At 34.6% G+C, this 18,441-nt stretch overlaps 1 protein-coding gene and 1 long non-coding RNA gene across 2 annotated transcripts in view; one reads left to right on the forward strand and one right to left on the reverse strand.

Moving 5' to 3' along the window:
* The first annotated feature begins 285 nt into the window (after positions 1-285).
* LOC142223984 (sporozoite-associated mosquito saliva protein 1-like) overlaps positions 286-18,441 on the forward strand; it is a 31,049-nt gene continuing 12,893 nt past the window's right edge. Inside the window, exon 1 of the mRNA XM_075293793.1 lies at positions 286-443. Coding sequence (XP_075149908.1) covers positions 378-443 — 66 coding nt within the window. The 5' untranslated portion in view covers positions 286-377. The remainder of the gene's footprint in view (positions 444-18,441) is intronic.
* On the reverse strand, positions 13,344-13,791 carry LOC142223983 (uncharacterized). Its single transcript, XR_012718988.1, has 2 exons — positions 13,615-13,791; positions 13,344-13,557 (listed from the first exon to the last, which is right to left on the reverse strand). It is a non-coding gene; the product is annotated as an uncharacterized LOC142223983 (long non-coding RNA).

Consider the following 18,441-nt stretch of genomic DNA (forward strand, 5'->3'; position numbering starts at 1 on the left):
GATATTAAATTTTCCAATGCTTTTAGCAGAGAATATAAAAGTCGATAATGAGTTATTGAATTTACGATCCACTACATTGTAAATGATAAAATAATTGCCATAAGTATTTTTTTTTTATTTCGTAGTTTATTATTTTTTTTTTTTTTCAGCTAAAATGTCAAAGTCTAAGAGCATTTAGTTGCAATAATCGAAAACCCACTGATCGTAGTTTTGGTCAAGCGCAAAATTTCAAAATAATTGTGCATTTAATTTGAAAGCTTTTAGATTTTAGATAATATCGAAAGAGACCCACTGCTATAAAAACGACAAAATGCTGTCATAACGAAATAAACTATACTTTTCTGTGTTAATAAGTGAAAGAAAATCTAAGTGATATAATGTATTCGAAAACTTTGCTAAATTTAATCATCATTGCTATTGTTGTGGATGTGGCCATTGCCTGTGTAAGTTTTCTCTTTATATTCAATTTTAGTTTTCGTTTCCGAAACTATCGGTTTGAGATCCCACATTGATTTTAGAGGCAAATAGAAAAAAAAATATGGTCATTCATCTTTTTACAAATTATTCTTCTACATAGTCTAAAATACTGTGGAAGTACACGTTTGAGGGGTCGGGCACTTTTGCATAAATCTAATGTTGAACATCTTCTCTTTAGATTTCTATAAGGCTATCGTGCATGCATATTTAGCATTGATAATGAAAAATAGGCTTATACTGCCCTACACAGAAAAAAGTGAATAATTGAAACATATACAAAAATTGTGATTTCAATTATTTTTGTATTTAACTTTCAGCTTCCCAGCAAAAAAATTTGGAAGTTCTTCCAAAGGCACAACCTTAAAAGTACTTCCAAAATATGTACTCCCAAGGTTGTTCTTTATTTTAACTACACAGGAAGTTCTTTTAATTCAATTATTAATAACTCGCATTTTTCTTATTTTTAATGGGTAAATTTAATTTTTGGTTTCAAAAAAGTTAAAAACAGAGAAAGCTTTAACCCTTTCACTACTGATGTCCACCTGGAAGGACACGACTTTGAGCGTTGATTATTCGTTATCCTTGTACGTTTTATTTAAAATTTTTGTTGGAGTATGTTAAGGGGGTCCTTCTAATTTAACTTGCCAGTTTTATATAGTCGAATATGTATTTCGTCAATTTTATGCAAGTTTTTTTCTATGAAAAACTTGAAATCCCCATTTTTTGTAATTTCTGATATTGCCCTTGAGTAGTTATGGTGACCTATTTATAGTATACAATTGTTGATTTTTTCTGTATGATAGAAGTGTTATTTAACAAAAAGGACATAAAAAATTGAAAATTGGGTGTACGGTATAGACAGGGTAAGTCGATTAAATCATGTCCTCTATAGTGGACATCGGTAGTCAAAGGTTGCAAAGTTCATACAGCCATTTAAATAGTCTTAGACAAAAATATGTAACATGAAATGGCAAAATTCGAATTTATTGTAAAACAGAGTTTATATAGGGTACTTCAAATTCCATATGTATTGTAAAACTATTTCGACGAGTTTGAGATTTCATAGAATTCGACCCAATTTAAGGAAGTAAGCATCAAGCACTCAAAAATCTCAGTTTCATGGTCGCAAAACAAAAAACATTTTATATAATATTTGTAGTGTAAAAATAAAACAATACCGGTAACATACTTCAACAAATCTTATAAGAGTAATGTGCACCACTTTGAGAAGGTCTACTACACATTACCCCATAGACAATAGATTTTACATAGATGATCCACTATTCTCTTTAAAAAAATGTGTCAGTTCCAAAAATTAATTTTCTGACATTTCGTTTTGATTTTTTCGTTCAGAGTCAGTTCCAAACATTCATTTTCCGGCATTTGCTTTTGTGTTGTTTGTAAACAGAAATGCTGCTCAAAATTAAATTTTGTATTTTCGCGGTTTTGGTCACAATTCTTTGCTCAAATATGAACTTTTAATATATTAATTTATTTATAAATCCACTGGTGCGTCATAAACGTTCTAATTTTGTGTAAAATTGGCAAACTACAAAAAAGGAAACGAAAGAGAATGTAAGCGTGCTCTTATTTTTTTCGTTTATTCTTAATCTTCCGAACTGTCAAACACAGTTTGACACCCATGGCTCATCTATGTAAAATCTATTGTCTATGCATTACCCTTGTAAGCACGGTGGACAGATTTTTTGGGAGAGATACCCAAAATTTCGAAATCCATGTTTTTACACCTATGATAGGTGAAATAATACTACATTCTAATACATGTATATACTATATAAATAAGATATATCTAGTGGTAGCAAAACAATTTTTTTATGTTTTCGAAATGAATAGAAAAATGAATAACATTATCTTTTGAATAGGAATAATGAAATGAATATAGTTAATTTAATAGCATAAAATGAAAATGTGAATATTTTTCTTATTTAGCGTCTAATTTCATACTATAAACCTACTAAAAATAAGAAAGAAAACATTATTTTTAAACTTAGTAGAAAGATACATATTAAATAGAATTAATTACATTAATAAAATTAATTACAAGTGAATTGCCTCTGTTGACTACCAATGTCCACTCAGGTGGACATCTTACTACACACACACACTAACGTAAGTACACACCCAAAAATTGTCGTTTTGTACTATTTAACACTAGTACACTGTTAGAAAAATATGTTTTTCATATGTTCCGATATAAACAAAATGTGTTTCGGGCACAAGTTTTAAACACAATATATTTAAGTGCAAACATGTAATGTTCCTAAACTAACACAAAATGTTTGGGACACATATGTTAATATGTTAGAATATATTATGCTTGGGGCATGAATGTTTCATAAAAATAATATGCGTGAATGTAAACATATATAAATTTACAAATTTCGAGTAAACATATATATGTTGTGATACTTTATTCAGAGAGCGACAGAGAGAGAGAGAGAGAGAGTTAGTATAGAGAAAGAAATAGAGATGGAAACAGGGAGGGTTGAATAAAAAGATATCAACATAACACAGCGAGAGAATGAAATGAGAGAAATTTCTGTGAAACCGCTTGTATGTTGTTTGGGAAAACTGTTTTATAATATGGCCAAAAATTTGGTATGCTTAAGTCTAAGTATTATTTAATTTGAATAGTAGATTGAGTATTCGGAATAAAGAGAATAGACATTCGAAACCAAGAAAATAGACATTTGAAAAAAAAACAGCATATTTGTATTACAGAAAATAAAGATGCGAAGAACTCAAAAATTTCGTGGAAGTTAAAAATATGTGAGGGAATGAACACAATCTTCTTTGGGGAATTCTTCCAAGCATATACTATTTTTGGACTCAAAATGCTTCCAAACATATAATATGCTCACATAAAACAAACATATTAATGTTTCGGCGGTATCCAATAATATATGTGCTTCCTGCAAAATATGTTTGGAACATATGTTAGAGAAGCGATTTTTTTTGAGGGTGTATAAACAAGTTTTGAAGAAAAAAAAAATTTCAATGGCTACTTTTACTTCGGTAGTGAAAGGGTTAATAAAATGGTACAAATTATTGAAATTTTGTCGAAAAAAATCTAAATCCATTCAAAAAATATTGCGAATTTTTCAAAATATTTTAATTCAAACCTTTCGGAAAAGCGTTAGAATGCATTAAAAAATCATATAAAATTATAAAAAAATATATATTTGTCAAAATATGACAACATTTGTTAATTCACATCCAAAAAACTGAATTTGAATCACAGAGTAAGAAGTGATGGAAGTTCAGTGCAACGGCTGTTAAAAGGTGAACATCTGTCTTATGACAAGCCCATGTTAAATTCATCGCTTCTGCGCCAATTTTGCACTACTTCCGGATCCAATAAAAAAAAACGGGTTATTAAAAAAAATATAAATCCAATTACACAAATTGTAAGGTTGTCATAAAATTATTTTCAAATGAAGGAATATTTGTGTTGAGTATAAAGGTGATTGGAATTTGTCAAAATATCCAAATGATATTGTTAGTACTCCATCCAAATACAATAGTATTTGAAGTATATGATGCTTTTTCACTTATAGTCGAAATTGTTCTGAGTGCAATGTTTCTTAAATTTTTTATCCTATAGAATTACTTTCGAAATTGTATTTTTTACGATGGTAATCAGTATTATATATGTACTATATACATTATCGATTTAAAACATTTATAAAAATACACTCTGAAAAGGGTTTTATGCTTTTTGTTATAAAACAAGTATATACAGCAGTAAGTTCGGCCGGGCCGAATCTTAAATACCCACCACCATGACTCAAATATAATAGTTTACTTTTAAAACTCTTCGTCGTAGCGGGTTACTTCATAATATATACCATTTTAGGGGGTTTGATGACAAATCTTCTCCCAAGCAAATCGGTTCAATCAGTACGCTTCCCGAAGATAAAATGTAAAGATTCTACCTATGAAGACCAGATCAGATTCTGGATTTATGAGAACCAATTTTGTTTGAGTTTTAGAGAAATCATAAACATATCGTGTATATGATGAAATAACGCCTTGATTTGAAATCCTAAATGTGTAGATTTTTTTCCGCCATTATCCAAATGAATACGATGAGTAAAATTTCATTCCGGAGGAAAATGTTTTTTCTTTGGGTGTACCCTCAAGAAGTTAAATCGGTCTAAAGGCTGATACGGTCAAAATTTGGTCAAGGGAAAACGCGTGTAAATCGGTGAAATCGTTTATTTAAAAAATCAAATTAAATTTCTTTTTCAAGTTCAATTAGTATAAAATTCAGGAAAAATATTCAGTTAGGCTTTCGCTTTTCCAAATCCGAATTACCGGGCCTCACGCTTGACACCTGCCATCAGATTTTGCACAGCCACCTTGTCCACCTTCTTCGTCGCAGAAAGCCAGTTTGCCTTGAACTGCTGCTCGTCCTTAGCAGTTTTTTTGGTCTTCTTTAGGTTCCGCTTGACAATAGCCCAGTATTTCTCAATTGGGCGGAGCTCTGGCATGTTTGGAGGGTTCTTGTCCTTGGGAACCATCTGCACGTTGTTGGCGGCGTACCACTCCATGGCCTTATTACCGTAATGGCAAGATGCCAAATCCGGCCAAAACAGTACGGAACAACCGTGTTTCTTCAGGAAAGGCTGCAGACGTTTATTCAAACACTCTTTCACGTAAATTTCTTGGTTGACAGTCCTGGAAGCTATGAAAATGCTGCTTTTCAAGCCACAGGTACAGATGGCTTGCCAAACCAGATATTTCTTTGCGAACTTTGACAGTTTTATGTGCTTGAAAATATCTGCTACACCCAAAGAAATTTGTTAGTAGGGACAGCAGAAAAGTCTGCTAAAACAGCAGAAAGTCTGCTGAAAAAGGGACAGCAGTCACTGTTTGCTGAAATAGCAAACATTTCCTGCTATTGTTTAAGCTCGATTACACTAAAACATGTTTCATTTTGGCTAAAACAAATAAAAATTTCAACTTAGAAGCTATCCTAACATAATTAAAACAATATTTTATGAATATCTATAGTATTTGACCAAAAATCTGAATATTTATCGGATTGAGGCTAACAGCAAACAAAATGTTTGTTGATCGTATTTAGGAGCTTATAAGTATATTACTGTGCAAAAATATACCAAAAACTACTTTTGGTTCTTAAATATGCTTTAGGGAAAGATTTATAACCTAAACATTTTATAAATTGTTGTTCATTAGGCCCTGAAGTACAAAAATATAACAGCAAACATCGACTGCTGTTTTTAGCAGACTTTTTTCTATGAGTGTACCTTTCCCCTTCCTTTTGCCGTATAAAACTCCTGTCCCGGAAGCTGCTTGTAGTCGGCTTTGACGTAGGTTTCGTCGTCCATTACCACGCACTCAAACTTCGTCAGCATCGTCGTGTACAGCCTCCGGGATCGCGCTTTGACCGTCGTATTTTGTTTATCATCGCGATTTGGAGTCACTACCTTCTTGTAAGTCGATAGTCCGGCTCGTTTTTTGGCTCGATGCACGGTTGTAGACGATACACCCAGCTTATTTGCGGCATCTCGGAGAGAGAGGTTAGGGTTTCGCTTGAAATTACCGGCAACTCTCTTTGTCGTCTCAGCTGCTTCCGGTTTTCGATTTCCCCCCGATCCAGACTTCCTGGCTGTCGACAAACGTTCCCCAAAACACTTTAATTACATTTGTAACGGTTGATTTGGCAACTTTTAGCAATTTTGCCAGCTTTGCGTGCGAGTAGCTCGGATTTTCGCGATGCGCGAGCAAAATTTTGATACGCTGCTCTTCTTGCTTGGACGGCATTTTGACAACTGAAGAGTGAATTCCAAAATCAAAATAGGAGCAACATTCTACACACACACACTTTCAAAATGCAAAATTGAAAGAAATACGTCTAGTTTATATTGACCAAATTTTGACCGTATCACCCTTTATATCGATGCCTTGTCAAATGGACCGGTAAAAATAAATGCGATACAGATTTTTGAGGGTCTAAAATTCCTATATATTTCCATTTTTGTGTAAATCGGATAAAAACTACGGTTTCTAGAAGACCAAGGAGTTAAATCTGGAGATCGGTCTATGAGGCTATACTAAAACATGGGTCGAAACATACCATATTCCAGAAGTCCTAGAAATAAATTCGGGAGTTAGGTCCATATGGGGGCTATACCAAAACATGGACAAATACTCACCACCTCTTAATGTTCCTCAAATACCTCTAGTATTCCACTTCCAGACGAATTGGGTGAAAACAACGAATTCTAGAAGCCCAAGAAGTAACATCAGGAGATCAGTCTATATAGGGGCTATACCAAAACATGGACCGATAGGCACTATTTACGACACACCTATTTGTGATCTTAAAATACCTCTAGATTATCAATTTCAGGCAAAGCGGATAGTAAATACAGTTTCTAGAAGCCCAAGAAGTAAAATCGAGAGATCGGTCTATATGGGGGTTATACCAAAAAATGGACCGATACACCTCAATTTCGGCACAGATATTTGGGGTCCCAAAATACCTCTAGATTTCCAATTTCAGGCAAATCGGGTAATACAGTTTATAGAAAGAACCGTAAGAATACAAATCGGGACATCGGTGAATATGGGAGCTATACCAAATCATGGACCGATACCGACCATTTTCGACACACCTCTTTATGGTCCCAAAATACCTCTAGATTTATAATTACAGGCAAATCGGATAGTAAATACAGGTTCTAGAAGCCCAAGAAGCAAATCGGGAGATCGGTCTATATGGGGGCTATACCAAACCAAGGCCCGATACGGACCATTTTCGACACACCTCTTTATGGTCCTAAAATACCTGTAGATTTTCAATTTCAGGCAAATCGGATAGAAAATACAGTTTCTAGACGCCCAAGAAGCAAAATCGGGAGATCGGTCTATATGGGGGCTATATCAAAACATGGACCGATGGGCACCATTTTCGGCACACCTTTTATGGTCCTCAAGTACCTCTAGATTTTCAATTTCAGGCAAATTGGATAAAAACTACGGTTTTTATAAGCCCAAGACCCTAAATCGGGATATCGGTTTATATGGGGACTATATAAAAACTTGGATCGATATAGCCCATCTTCGAAGTTGACCTGCCTGCAAGCAAAAAGCGAATCTGTGCCAAATTTCAGGACGATAGCGCCATTATTGAAGGCTATAGCGTGATTGCAACAGACAGACAGACGAACAGGCGGACATGCTTATATCGTCTTAGAAATTCTCCTTGAACAAAAATATATATACTTTATATAGTCGGAAATCGATATTTCTATGTGTTAGACACGGAATGACAAACTTATTACACCCCCATCACCATTCTATGGTGGTGGGTATAAATAACATATAATTGAACATTTTATTCAATCTATAATTGAAGACAGCCAAGTACACGTTTAGAAGAAAATTTCAGAATATTCGTGATAAACGACATTTTTACCAGGAAAGAAAAAATCTTATGGAGTCTCACTCCCAAAGAAAAAACAGTTTTTTATTATCGGTACCACCTACTGAAATTGGGCTTCCCATATCTTCCTCATTTCTACGTGATTTGTTTCGTCATCTTGCTCTTGCACTTCTGTAAATAAACAATGTGTAAGCCTCTATTAGATTTCTTATGCTGATTTCTTTTCTTGTACTTTTTTTTGAATTTTGCCCGGAAAATGAACTTTTTAGGTTCTTTTCTAAAAAAAAAACAGGAAAAAGTGCGAAAAGGCTTCGAATTCTATTGCGAAATTAGTGCCACGCATAGAGGCAAATTGTGGGCATTTTCAGCACTGCTGACAACGAGAGTGCTGCGGTTGCCTTGTTTGCTCCTTTGAATCCTTTTGTGCCCACTGAAATGATACCATTTTTGTAGGTTGCTGGCAACATTTTAAAAATGCTCATTCTGTACAGCCAAAATGAAGGGACAGCACTTTTTTCATATAATTTACCTTCTGATGGGGCGAAGAATTGATGCACGAATTTTCCGTTTTCGAAGCAAACGCACTTTCCTCCGGGCCAAATAGTTTTGACAGTGGGTTTATATCCAATTAAAAACAAATTTGAAGGGTACACATCCTAATTGCAAAACCAATACAGAAAGAGTGTATTAAATATTCCAAAGCTTTTTCGGGATGTGTGGAATTTTATACATAGAAAGAATTCATTTAAATATTTTACTAAAGTTTTCAGTGAATTTTGTAAATTTAATAAACAAAATTTTAAGAATATACAAAAATATATACTAAATATTATTCTACATTAGTTTTTGTTTGATTTTTGGTCGACCTTTTTGTTAGAATTATAAATTAATGGTTCTTCAAGCTCGAGGTCTTTTTAAAAAATATTTTATTTATTATTCCCAATATTTCGCGATTGCGATATTGAATCGCTTCATCAGGTGTCTACAATAGATTTATAGAAATTACATTTCATAAATATCACAGTATTAAACATTTAATAATTTAAATAACTATTCGTCGTAAAAAATCGTATCGTGAAATATTCGTGATTCGTCGTGATCACGACTAATTGTCGAAGTCAGGAGAATTTTCGTGAGTCTGAAAATTGTTGTGAATCGTGCTTTAAAAGTTCTGTTTGAATCAACGTTCGGAAATGTGCTTCAGAGAGAGAGAGTTTCTCCCACAAGTCACGCTCCCAATAAATTTGAATGAATTATTTTTGCTAGGAGAATTCTTTCAGTATAGTTTCCAAAAAAATATGCGGATTTAGATACTTACTTACCTGCGATAAAAACAAAATTTGATGCGCCAAAAACGATGTTGAGAGAAACATTTCGAATCGTGATACCGATACCATTTTTACGAGTAATTTTGACTTGAATATCTTTGTATGTACTTTAAAAAGTTATTTAACAATAACAATAAATGCTATTTTATTTTTTCGTATTTATTTATTTTTTTTTGTTTGCCACTTAGAAACCTCATAAGCAGTGTTGTTTGGCAATTACACATTATAAAGGGTGATTTGTTAAGAGCTTGATAACTTTTTTAAAAAAAAAACGCATAAAATTTGCAAAATCTCATCGGTTCTTTATTTGAAACGTTAGATTGGTCCATGACATTTACTTTTTGAAGATAATTTCATTTAAATGTTGACCGCGGCTGCGTCTTAGGTGGTCCATTCGGAAAGTCCAATTTTGGGCAACTTTTTCGAGCATTTCGGCCGGAATAGCCCGAATTTCTTCGGAAATGTTGTCTTCCAAAGCTGGAATAGTTGCTGGCTTATTTCTGTAGACTTTAGACTTGACGTAGCCCCACAAAAAATAGTCTAAAGGCGTCAAATCGCATGATCTTGGTGGCCAACTTACCGGTCCATTTCTTGAGATCAATTGTTCTCCGAAGTTTTCCCTCAAAATGGCCATAGAATCGCGAGCTGTGTGGCATGTAGCGCCATCTTGTTGAAACCACATGTCAACCAAGTTCAGTTCTTCCATTTTTGGCAACAAAAAGTTTGTTAGCATCGAACGATAGCGATCGCCTTCACCGTAACGTTGCGTCCAACAGCATCTTTGAAAAAATACGGTCCAATGATTCCACCAGCGTACAAACCACACCAAACAGTGCATTTTTCGGGATGCATGGGCAGTTCTTGAACGGCTTCTGGTTGCTCTTCACTCCAAATGCGGCAATTTTGCTTATTTACGTAGCCATTCAACCAGAAATGAGCCTCATCGCTGAACAAAATTTGTCGATAAAAAAGCGGATTTTCTGCCAACTTTTCTAGGGCCCATTCACTGAAAATTCGACGTTGTGGCTCGTTAGTAAGTCTATTCATGATGAAATGTCAAAGCATACTGAGCATCTTTCTCTTTGACACCATGTCTGAAATCCCACGTGATCTGTCAAATACTAATGCATGAAAATCCTAACCTCAAAAGAATCACCCTTTACTTAAATCGATAACTTTTAATTGGTCGAATTGCACATATTAATTGATGTTTTGTGAATTCGATTATTAGTATATTTTAGAGTTTTCCATTCAATCAATTATTTTTGCATTTGATGTAATAAAAATCGTATTTGATATAATTTTTTCATTCAATTATTCCAATAAATGATTTTTATTTTGGTTCATTTTTTTCTGTGTAATAGAAAAAAATTGCGTTCCAAAATCGGGAACGAATGGTAACAAAATAAAACAGAAACGTTCACGAAAAATCAAAACGGAATATTAAGGGTTTCGTCCACGGGCTTTCACGATTTAATGAACGGCTTTCGTTTTTCTTTGGCATGAAAAGTCATAAAATATATGCGACTTTTAACGCCTAAGAAGCAGACAAACGAGGTTCGACTCACGGCAGCAGAATTATGTCTTTTTTTCTTATAAATTTGTAACCATTACGTTTTCAGATCATGAACGCTGGTTGTTGTTTTGACAATGTATGGTGTCATTTTATCGTTGTCCGATTGACACCGTCTGTTTTCCGTTTGACACCACATGTGTGTTGATTCACTTTCATGAACGCATCGTTTTGAAACGTGCACGACGTTCATGATTTTTTGTGCTCGCCGATGCACAAAAAAGTTAGACAAGGAGTTGCTTCACTTGCACGAAAGTGGCCAGTTACCGAATTGGGGTTTCTCCGATGAGAAGCCATTCCAAAATGAGCGGTTTGCGAACAAGCCAAATGGTCCAGTTTATATGGTACGGGGGTCAGCTGAAAATGTATACTTTAGATTGGCCATCGGAACCCAAGTGCCGTCGTGATGTAGACCCCCGTAAATACCGATGGCCACACCAAATAAATGTCGAATATTATGGGACAAATGGGCAGCACTCAGTGATAAGAGAGAAGTTCACCAATGTGGTATCACAATGGACTGAATAGTCTAAGTGAGCCTGATACATCGGGCTGCCAACTAAGCTAAACTAACATGGGAAAAATGTGCTAAAGACAGTATTGAATCCCTGGACAGGCAAATATTGCGGCCGCAAACCATGGATATTCCAACTAGTGTTGCCGGGTGTTTTTCGAACCTTTCCCCAAATATAAAGAAAAAACACATAAATTTGTTTACATTTGTTTTAAAAATTTTTAGGAATGTAAAATAGTCTTTAAAATTTGCTTATATGTATTTAGTACTTGGGTTGACCTCTCGCATCTTTTGTTCTCCAATTTCAATTTGTGAAAATCTGCCAATATATTTATGTAAGAGCTATATGTAAATCTGAATGAGATCGGCTAATACATCTAAATTTTAAATTTGAATAACATTGCTTCATAATAACTATTACGGCCAAATTTTGGAAAAATAAAATTATTAGGTCCAAATTTTAGAAAACCGAGCTATGCATATTTAAGGGTGCCATATCTAAATCTGAACTGATTTCTATTATTTTTATACCCTCCACCATAGGATGGGGGTATATTAACTTTGTCATTCCGTTTGTAACACATCGAAATATTGCTCTAAGACCCCATAAAGTATATATATTCTGGGTCGTGGTCAAATTCTGAGTCGATCTAAATATGCCCGTCCGTCTGTTGAAATCACGCTAACTTCCGAACGAAATATGCTATCGACTTGCAACTTGGCACAAGTAGTTGTTATTCATGTAGATCGGATGGTATTGCAAATGGGCCATATCGGACCACTTTTACGTATAACCCCCATATAAACCGATTTCCAGATTTGGCTTGCGGAGCCTGTTGGAGGAGCAAAATTCATCAGATCCGGCTGAAATTTGGTACGTGGTGTTAGTATATGATCTCTAACAACCATGCAAAAATTGGTCCATATCGGTACATAGTTATATATAGCCCCCAGATAAACCGATTTCCAGATTTGACCTCCGGAGCCTCTTGAAGTTGCAAAACTCATCCGATCCGGTTGAAATTTGGTACGTGGTGTAAGTATATTTTCTTTAACAACCATGCAAAAATTGGTCCACATCGGTACATAGTTATATATAGCCCCCATATAAACCGATTTCCAGATTTGACCTCCGGAGCCTCTTAGAGGAACAAATTTCATCCGATCCGGTTGAAATTTGGTACGTGATGTTAGTATACGGTCTCTACAAAAATTGGTCCATATCGGTTTATAATTATATAACATATGTTATAGCCCCCCATACAAACCGACCTCTAGATTTGACCTCGGGAGCCTCTTGGAGGAGCAAAATTCATCCGATCCGGTTGAAATTTGGTACGTGGTGTTAGTATATGGTCTCTAACAAAGATGCAAAAATTGGTCCATATCAGTCCATAATTATATATAGCCCCCCATATAAATCGATCGCCAGATTTGACCTCCAGAACTTCTTGAAGGAACAAAATCCATCCGATTTGGTTGAAATTTGATACTGTGCGCTAGTTAGGGCCGCTAACAGCCATGCAAAAATTGGCCCATATCGGTCTATAGTTATATATAGCCGATGACCAATCACACAAAAATTGGCCCAAATCGCCAAAAATAATCTACCAAAATTTTATTTCTATAGAAAATTTTGTCAAAATTTTATTTCTACAGAAAATTTTGTCAAACTGAATTATATACGTATTTAATCGGCCCGTATGGACTACAATTTAGAAGACGTTTAGAAGTTTTACGATACTTTGCCATCGGCAAGTGCCCTGCCAACATTTTTTTAATTTGGGGACTCTTTTGAGAATCCCCACTACGTCGAAAACAATCATATACGACATCAAAAACTCGTCGGAAAAGCGCCGTCACTATTGAGAAGTTGTACCACGCCAAGTTACTACAAAAATGTTTCGCATGAGTGCAATTATTAGGTGCCTTTATAGATCAATTTAGAACGACGCCAATAAGGGACCGTCCAAACAATCAGAAAAAGTGAATTTTAAGATAGTTGTAAAAGAATCATTGTGGTCGAGTAAAACACGTTTGTTTAGATATTTATTAATTTGATTAAACATTTACAAATTCTTAAAAATATAACATTTATACCACTATCACATTACATTTAACATAATTTTTGGCATTAATGATGATGTTGAGTTACAAGTAGCGAGTTACATGTTGCTGCGTCTATCAACCAGTGTTTTTATTCCATGGAGGCAGCGTGTCTGTAAAATATCTGAAAAACAATCACTTTATTCCATTTGGAAAATCGCCAAATTTTTCACCAATATACCTTTCACAATTTTAAGCGTATAATCTATGTTTTCAGAACTTTATTTTCGTTTTTATTTAATTAAAATATAACAAGCTGGTTGCGCTTGGCGTTTCACAAAAAAAATGGCTTTTTTAACAGTAGGGATGGCAAATTACTTGCATGTACTTTTTGATGTACCTTTTCATGATGGTTGAAGTGACATTTACGAGTCTGTGGTAACGATGAGGTTGAAATGGAACTTTGAAATGCTGGCAGGGTGTTACCGCAACCCAAGTAATTTGATTGTGGATGACAGTCTTTTGTAGAAGTTTCTACGTAATCCATGGTGAAGAGTACATAAGATTCGGTCTGGCCGAACTTACGGCCGTATATACTTCTTGGTTCCTATTACATTTTTTGGTTTCTTTGAGTAAGATTGGTTAGTATATAAGGATATTATGACCAAATTTGGCAAAGTCGGTCGGTAGATTTTAACCGATTTAGATGATATTTTGCAGGTTTGGTTGATATTACAGAAAATTAGCTTGTGTTAAATTTGAGTAAGATCGGTTATTAGGTCCAAATTTTTCAAAATGGGGTAATACATATATCTGGGAGCTACATCTAAATCTGAACCGATTTCGATGATACTTTGCAGGTTTGGTTACCTTGTGCTAAATTTGAGTACGATCGGTTAATAAAAAAGGTTATTATGGCCAAATTTTGGAAATTCGGGCGATACATATACATATATGAGAGCTATAATAAACTTTTGACCGATTTCGATTACTATTTGTACATATACACTGTTAGAAAAATATGTTTCTCATATGTTTCGATATAAACAAAATGTGTTTCGGGCACAATTTTTAAACACCATATATTTAAGTGCAAACATGTAATGTTCTCAAACTAACACTAAATGTTTGGAACACATATGTTAATATGTTAGAATATATTATGTTTGGGGCATGCATGTTTCATAAAAATTATATGTGTGAATGTAAACATATATACATTTACAAATTTCGAGTAAACATATATATGTTGTGATATTTTATTCAGAGAGCGACAGAGAGAGAGAGAGAGTATAGAGAAAGAAATAGAGATAAAAACCGGGAGGGTCGACGAAAGATATCAAATTAACAAAGCTAGAGAATCAAAAGAGAGCAATTTCTGTGAAACCGCTTATATGTTGTTTCGGAAACTGCTTTATGATAAGGCCAAAAATTGTATATGCTTAAGTCTAAATATTATTTAATTTAAGCCTAATTATTATTTAATTTGTGTATATTATAAAATTATTTATGTATGTTTATACTCGACCCCACGTTCTTCCTTTGTTAGAGTTTTTGAATTCCTTCCAAAATTTCAAACTTTTATACCAAAACCAGTTTTTTATTACAAAATTGTTATTTTTGCAATAAAAAAATAATATCTTAGCCAAAAGCTCAGTCCATTTCGTTTATATCAAGCACTGTTTCTGACTGTAAATCTTTAATAATCCACATTTCGAAGTTTCATTATAAAAATTTAATATAGTATAAATATAAATGTGTAAATTAAAAAAAAAAATGGTGTTTGGTCGGAGCAGGGATTGAACCCACGACCCTTTGCATGTACGGCAGACATGCTAACCACTGCTCCACGTTGCCAACACATGTTTGTTTCTGTTAAATAATGTTATGTTTGCATGGGCTCGTGGGCGCTGCAAACTATGCTATATAAATGTAACTTATAACGATAATTGTCTACTGGTGACTATAACAGCTACGTAGCTCAGTGATAGTGTGTTGGCTTACAAACTGTATGGTCCTCGGTTCGATTCTCCGTCCAGGCGAAAGGTAAAATTTAAAAAAATTATAAAATTGAATAATTTCTTCAACATTATTTGTATTACAGAAAAAGGTGCCAAGAACTAAAAAATTTCGTGGAAGTGAAAATTATGTTAGGGAATGAGCACAATCTTCTTTGGGGAAAATTCTTCCAAGCATATAATATTTTTGGGCTCAAAATGCTTCCAAACATATTATATGTTCACATAAAACAAACATATTAATGTTTCGGCAGTATCCAATAATATATGTGCTTCCTGCAAAATATGTTTGGAACATATGTTAGAGAGGCGATTTTTTTGAGGGTGTAGTTAGTACTATAGAAGAGTAGATTTAGCCAAGTAGATCGGTGTATATTTAATGGGGTCTAAAATTAATATTTATGGTAGGCACATTTTTACAGATATATCTTGACCTCTCAGTAGTTTAGGGTAGGTTAGGTATAGTAGCAGCCCCCATATTCCAGGCTCACTTAGTTCACCACAGTGGTGAACTTCTCTATTATGACTGAGTGCTGCCCGGTTCTATGTTTAACTTAATGACAAGGGCATTGCACCACGGTGGCTCTTGGTTTAGGGTATAAAAAAATATAGCGCTTTATTGGGTTGCATTTCATATCAGCCGCCTTGTATATGTATATATCCATCTGATAAAATTGTTTTAATTCATTGCGAATTTACGATATCGCTTTTTTTTAATAAAAGCCCCACTCCCTTATAATCACCAAAGTTTTGTGGTCATAAAGCCTTCAAATCGACATTAAATTTTAAAAATTATTTCCAAAGAACATTAAAAATCGATTATGGGATAATTCATAAAAAATGGGAAAATAATTGAGATTATACATTATCAGAAGTGTCAAAGTCTAAAGACGCACCTACGAAATAATAGGGTCGAAAAATCTTTGACCGTATCCTTGCCTGAGTGCAAAATTACAAAATAATAATTTAATTAGAAAGCTCTTAGATGTTACAACAAATCGAAATAAAAAGAACAACAACATTCTATCATATCGAATTTACGAGGGCGGTTCGGAAACTTCTTAGCCTATCAATGAAAGAGAATAGTTTGTTTTTCAAAAATATTTTTATATTTCAATATAATCTCCTGTATACACTTGGTCCAACGCTTTTCTAGCAATTCCATGCCTTGATTAAAATAGTTTTCCTCAAGGTCTTCAAAATAGTGATTTACAATTGTAATTGCATCTTCATTTGAGGTAAAATGCTTGCCAGCAAGGATTTTTTTTAGATTTGGGAACAAGTAAAAGTCACTGGGAGCTAAATCAGGAGAATAAGGTGGGTGGTCAAGCAACTCGTACTTTAATTCGGTGATTTTAGCCATTGTTAAAACACTCTTGTGCGCTGGTGCGTTGTCTTGATGAAAAATTATTTTTTTGTGTTGTAAGCCAGAACGTTTTGCTCGAATTTGTACATTTAATTGATACAAAAGGTTGCAATAGTACTCTGAATTTATTGTTTTACCCTTTTGCAGATAGTCAATCAATAAAATACCTTTGATGTCCCAAAAAACCGTTGCCATAACCTTACCAGCCGATTGAATTGTTTTTGCCTTCTTTGGGGCACTTCCTCCAGCTTCAGTCCATTGGATTGTTTTTTTTGTCTCTGGAGTATAGTGGTGGATCTCATCAACAGTTATGAAACGACGCTTAAAATCCATTTTATTTCACTTAAAACGATCCAAACAAGCTTGAGAAATATTCATTCTTATGCGTTTTTGATCGACTGTTAACAAATGCGGCACCCATCTGGCAGAAAGCTTTTTCATCTGTAGTTCTTCATGCAAAACTAAATGGACTCGATCATTTGAGATGGCCATGAATTAGCAATTTCACGCACTTTTATTCGTCGATCATTTAATACCATATCATGCACTTTTGCTACAATTTCTGTTGTTGTTGCTGTTTTTGGACGTCCACTACGTGGTTCATCTTCAATGCTTGTACGACCACGTTTAAATTCAGCAACCCAATTTTTTACTGTTGCATATGAAGGAGCACTTTCGCCTAACACATTCCCCATATCATTATGCATTTCTTGTCCCGATAAACCTTTTTTATGTAAATATTTAATGACAGCACGCATTTCTAATTTTCCATTGTAAAAAAATTGCGGATGCTTCTTTTATGAAGGAGTTGCCAGATCGAAACAAAATTTAACATGTGTTCATAACAGAGATGGAAGTTTCCAAAACACTTAACTTTTTTACGGCGCTTTTTGTGCTAGGCTAAGACGTTTCCGAACTGCCCTCGTAAATTTATGTACTTTTTGTTTTAACGATTGAAATGAAATAAAGGGTGATTCTTTTGAGGTTAGGATTTTCATGCATTAGTATTTGACAGATCACGTGGGATTTCAGACATGGTGTCAAAGAGAAAGATGCTCAGTATGCTTTGACATTTCATCATGAATAGACTTACGATCTGCCACAACGTCGAATTTTCAGTGAATGGGCCCTAGAAAAGTTGGCAGAAAATCCGCTTTTTTATCGACAAATTTTGTTCAGCGATGAGGCTCATTTCTGGTTGAATGGCTACGTAAATAAGCAAAATTGCCGCATTTGGAGTGAAGAGCAACCAGAAGCCGTTCAAGAACTGCCCATGCATCCCGAAAAATGCACTGTTTGGTGTGGTTTGTACGCTGGTGGAATCATTGGACCGTATTTTTTCAAAGATGCTGTTGGACGCAACGTTACGGTGAATGGCGATCGCTATCGTTCGATGCTAACAAACTTTTTGTTGCCAAAAATGGAAGAACTGAACTTGGTTGACATGTGGTTTCAACAAGATGGCGCTACATGCCACACAGCTCGCGATTCTATGGCCATTTTGAGGGAAAACTTCGGAGAACAATTCATCTCAAGAAATGGACCGGTAAGTTGGCCACCAAGATCATGCGATTTGACGCCTTTAGACTATTTTTTGTGGGTCTACGTCAAGTCTAAAGTCTACAGAAATAAGCCAGCAACTATTCCAGCTTTGGAAGACAACATTTCCGAAGAAATTCGGGCT

This window comes from Haematobia irritans, chromosome 2 (assembly GCF_050003625.1).
Source record: "Haematobia irritans isolate KBUSLIRL chromosome 2, ASM5000362v1, whole genome shotgun sequence".
Lineage (NCBI taxonomy): Eukaryota > Metazoa > Arthropoda > Insecta > Diptera > Muscidae > Haematobia > Haematobia irritans.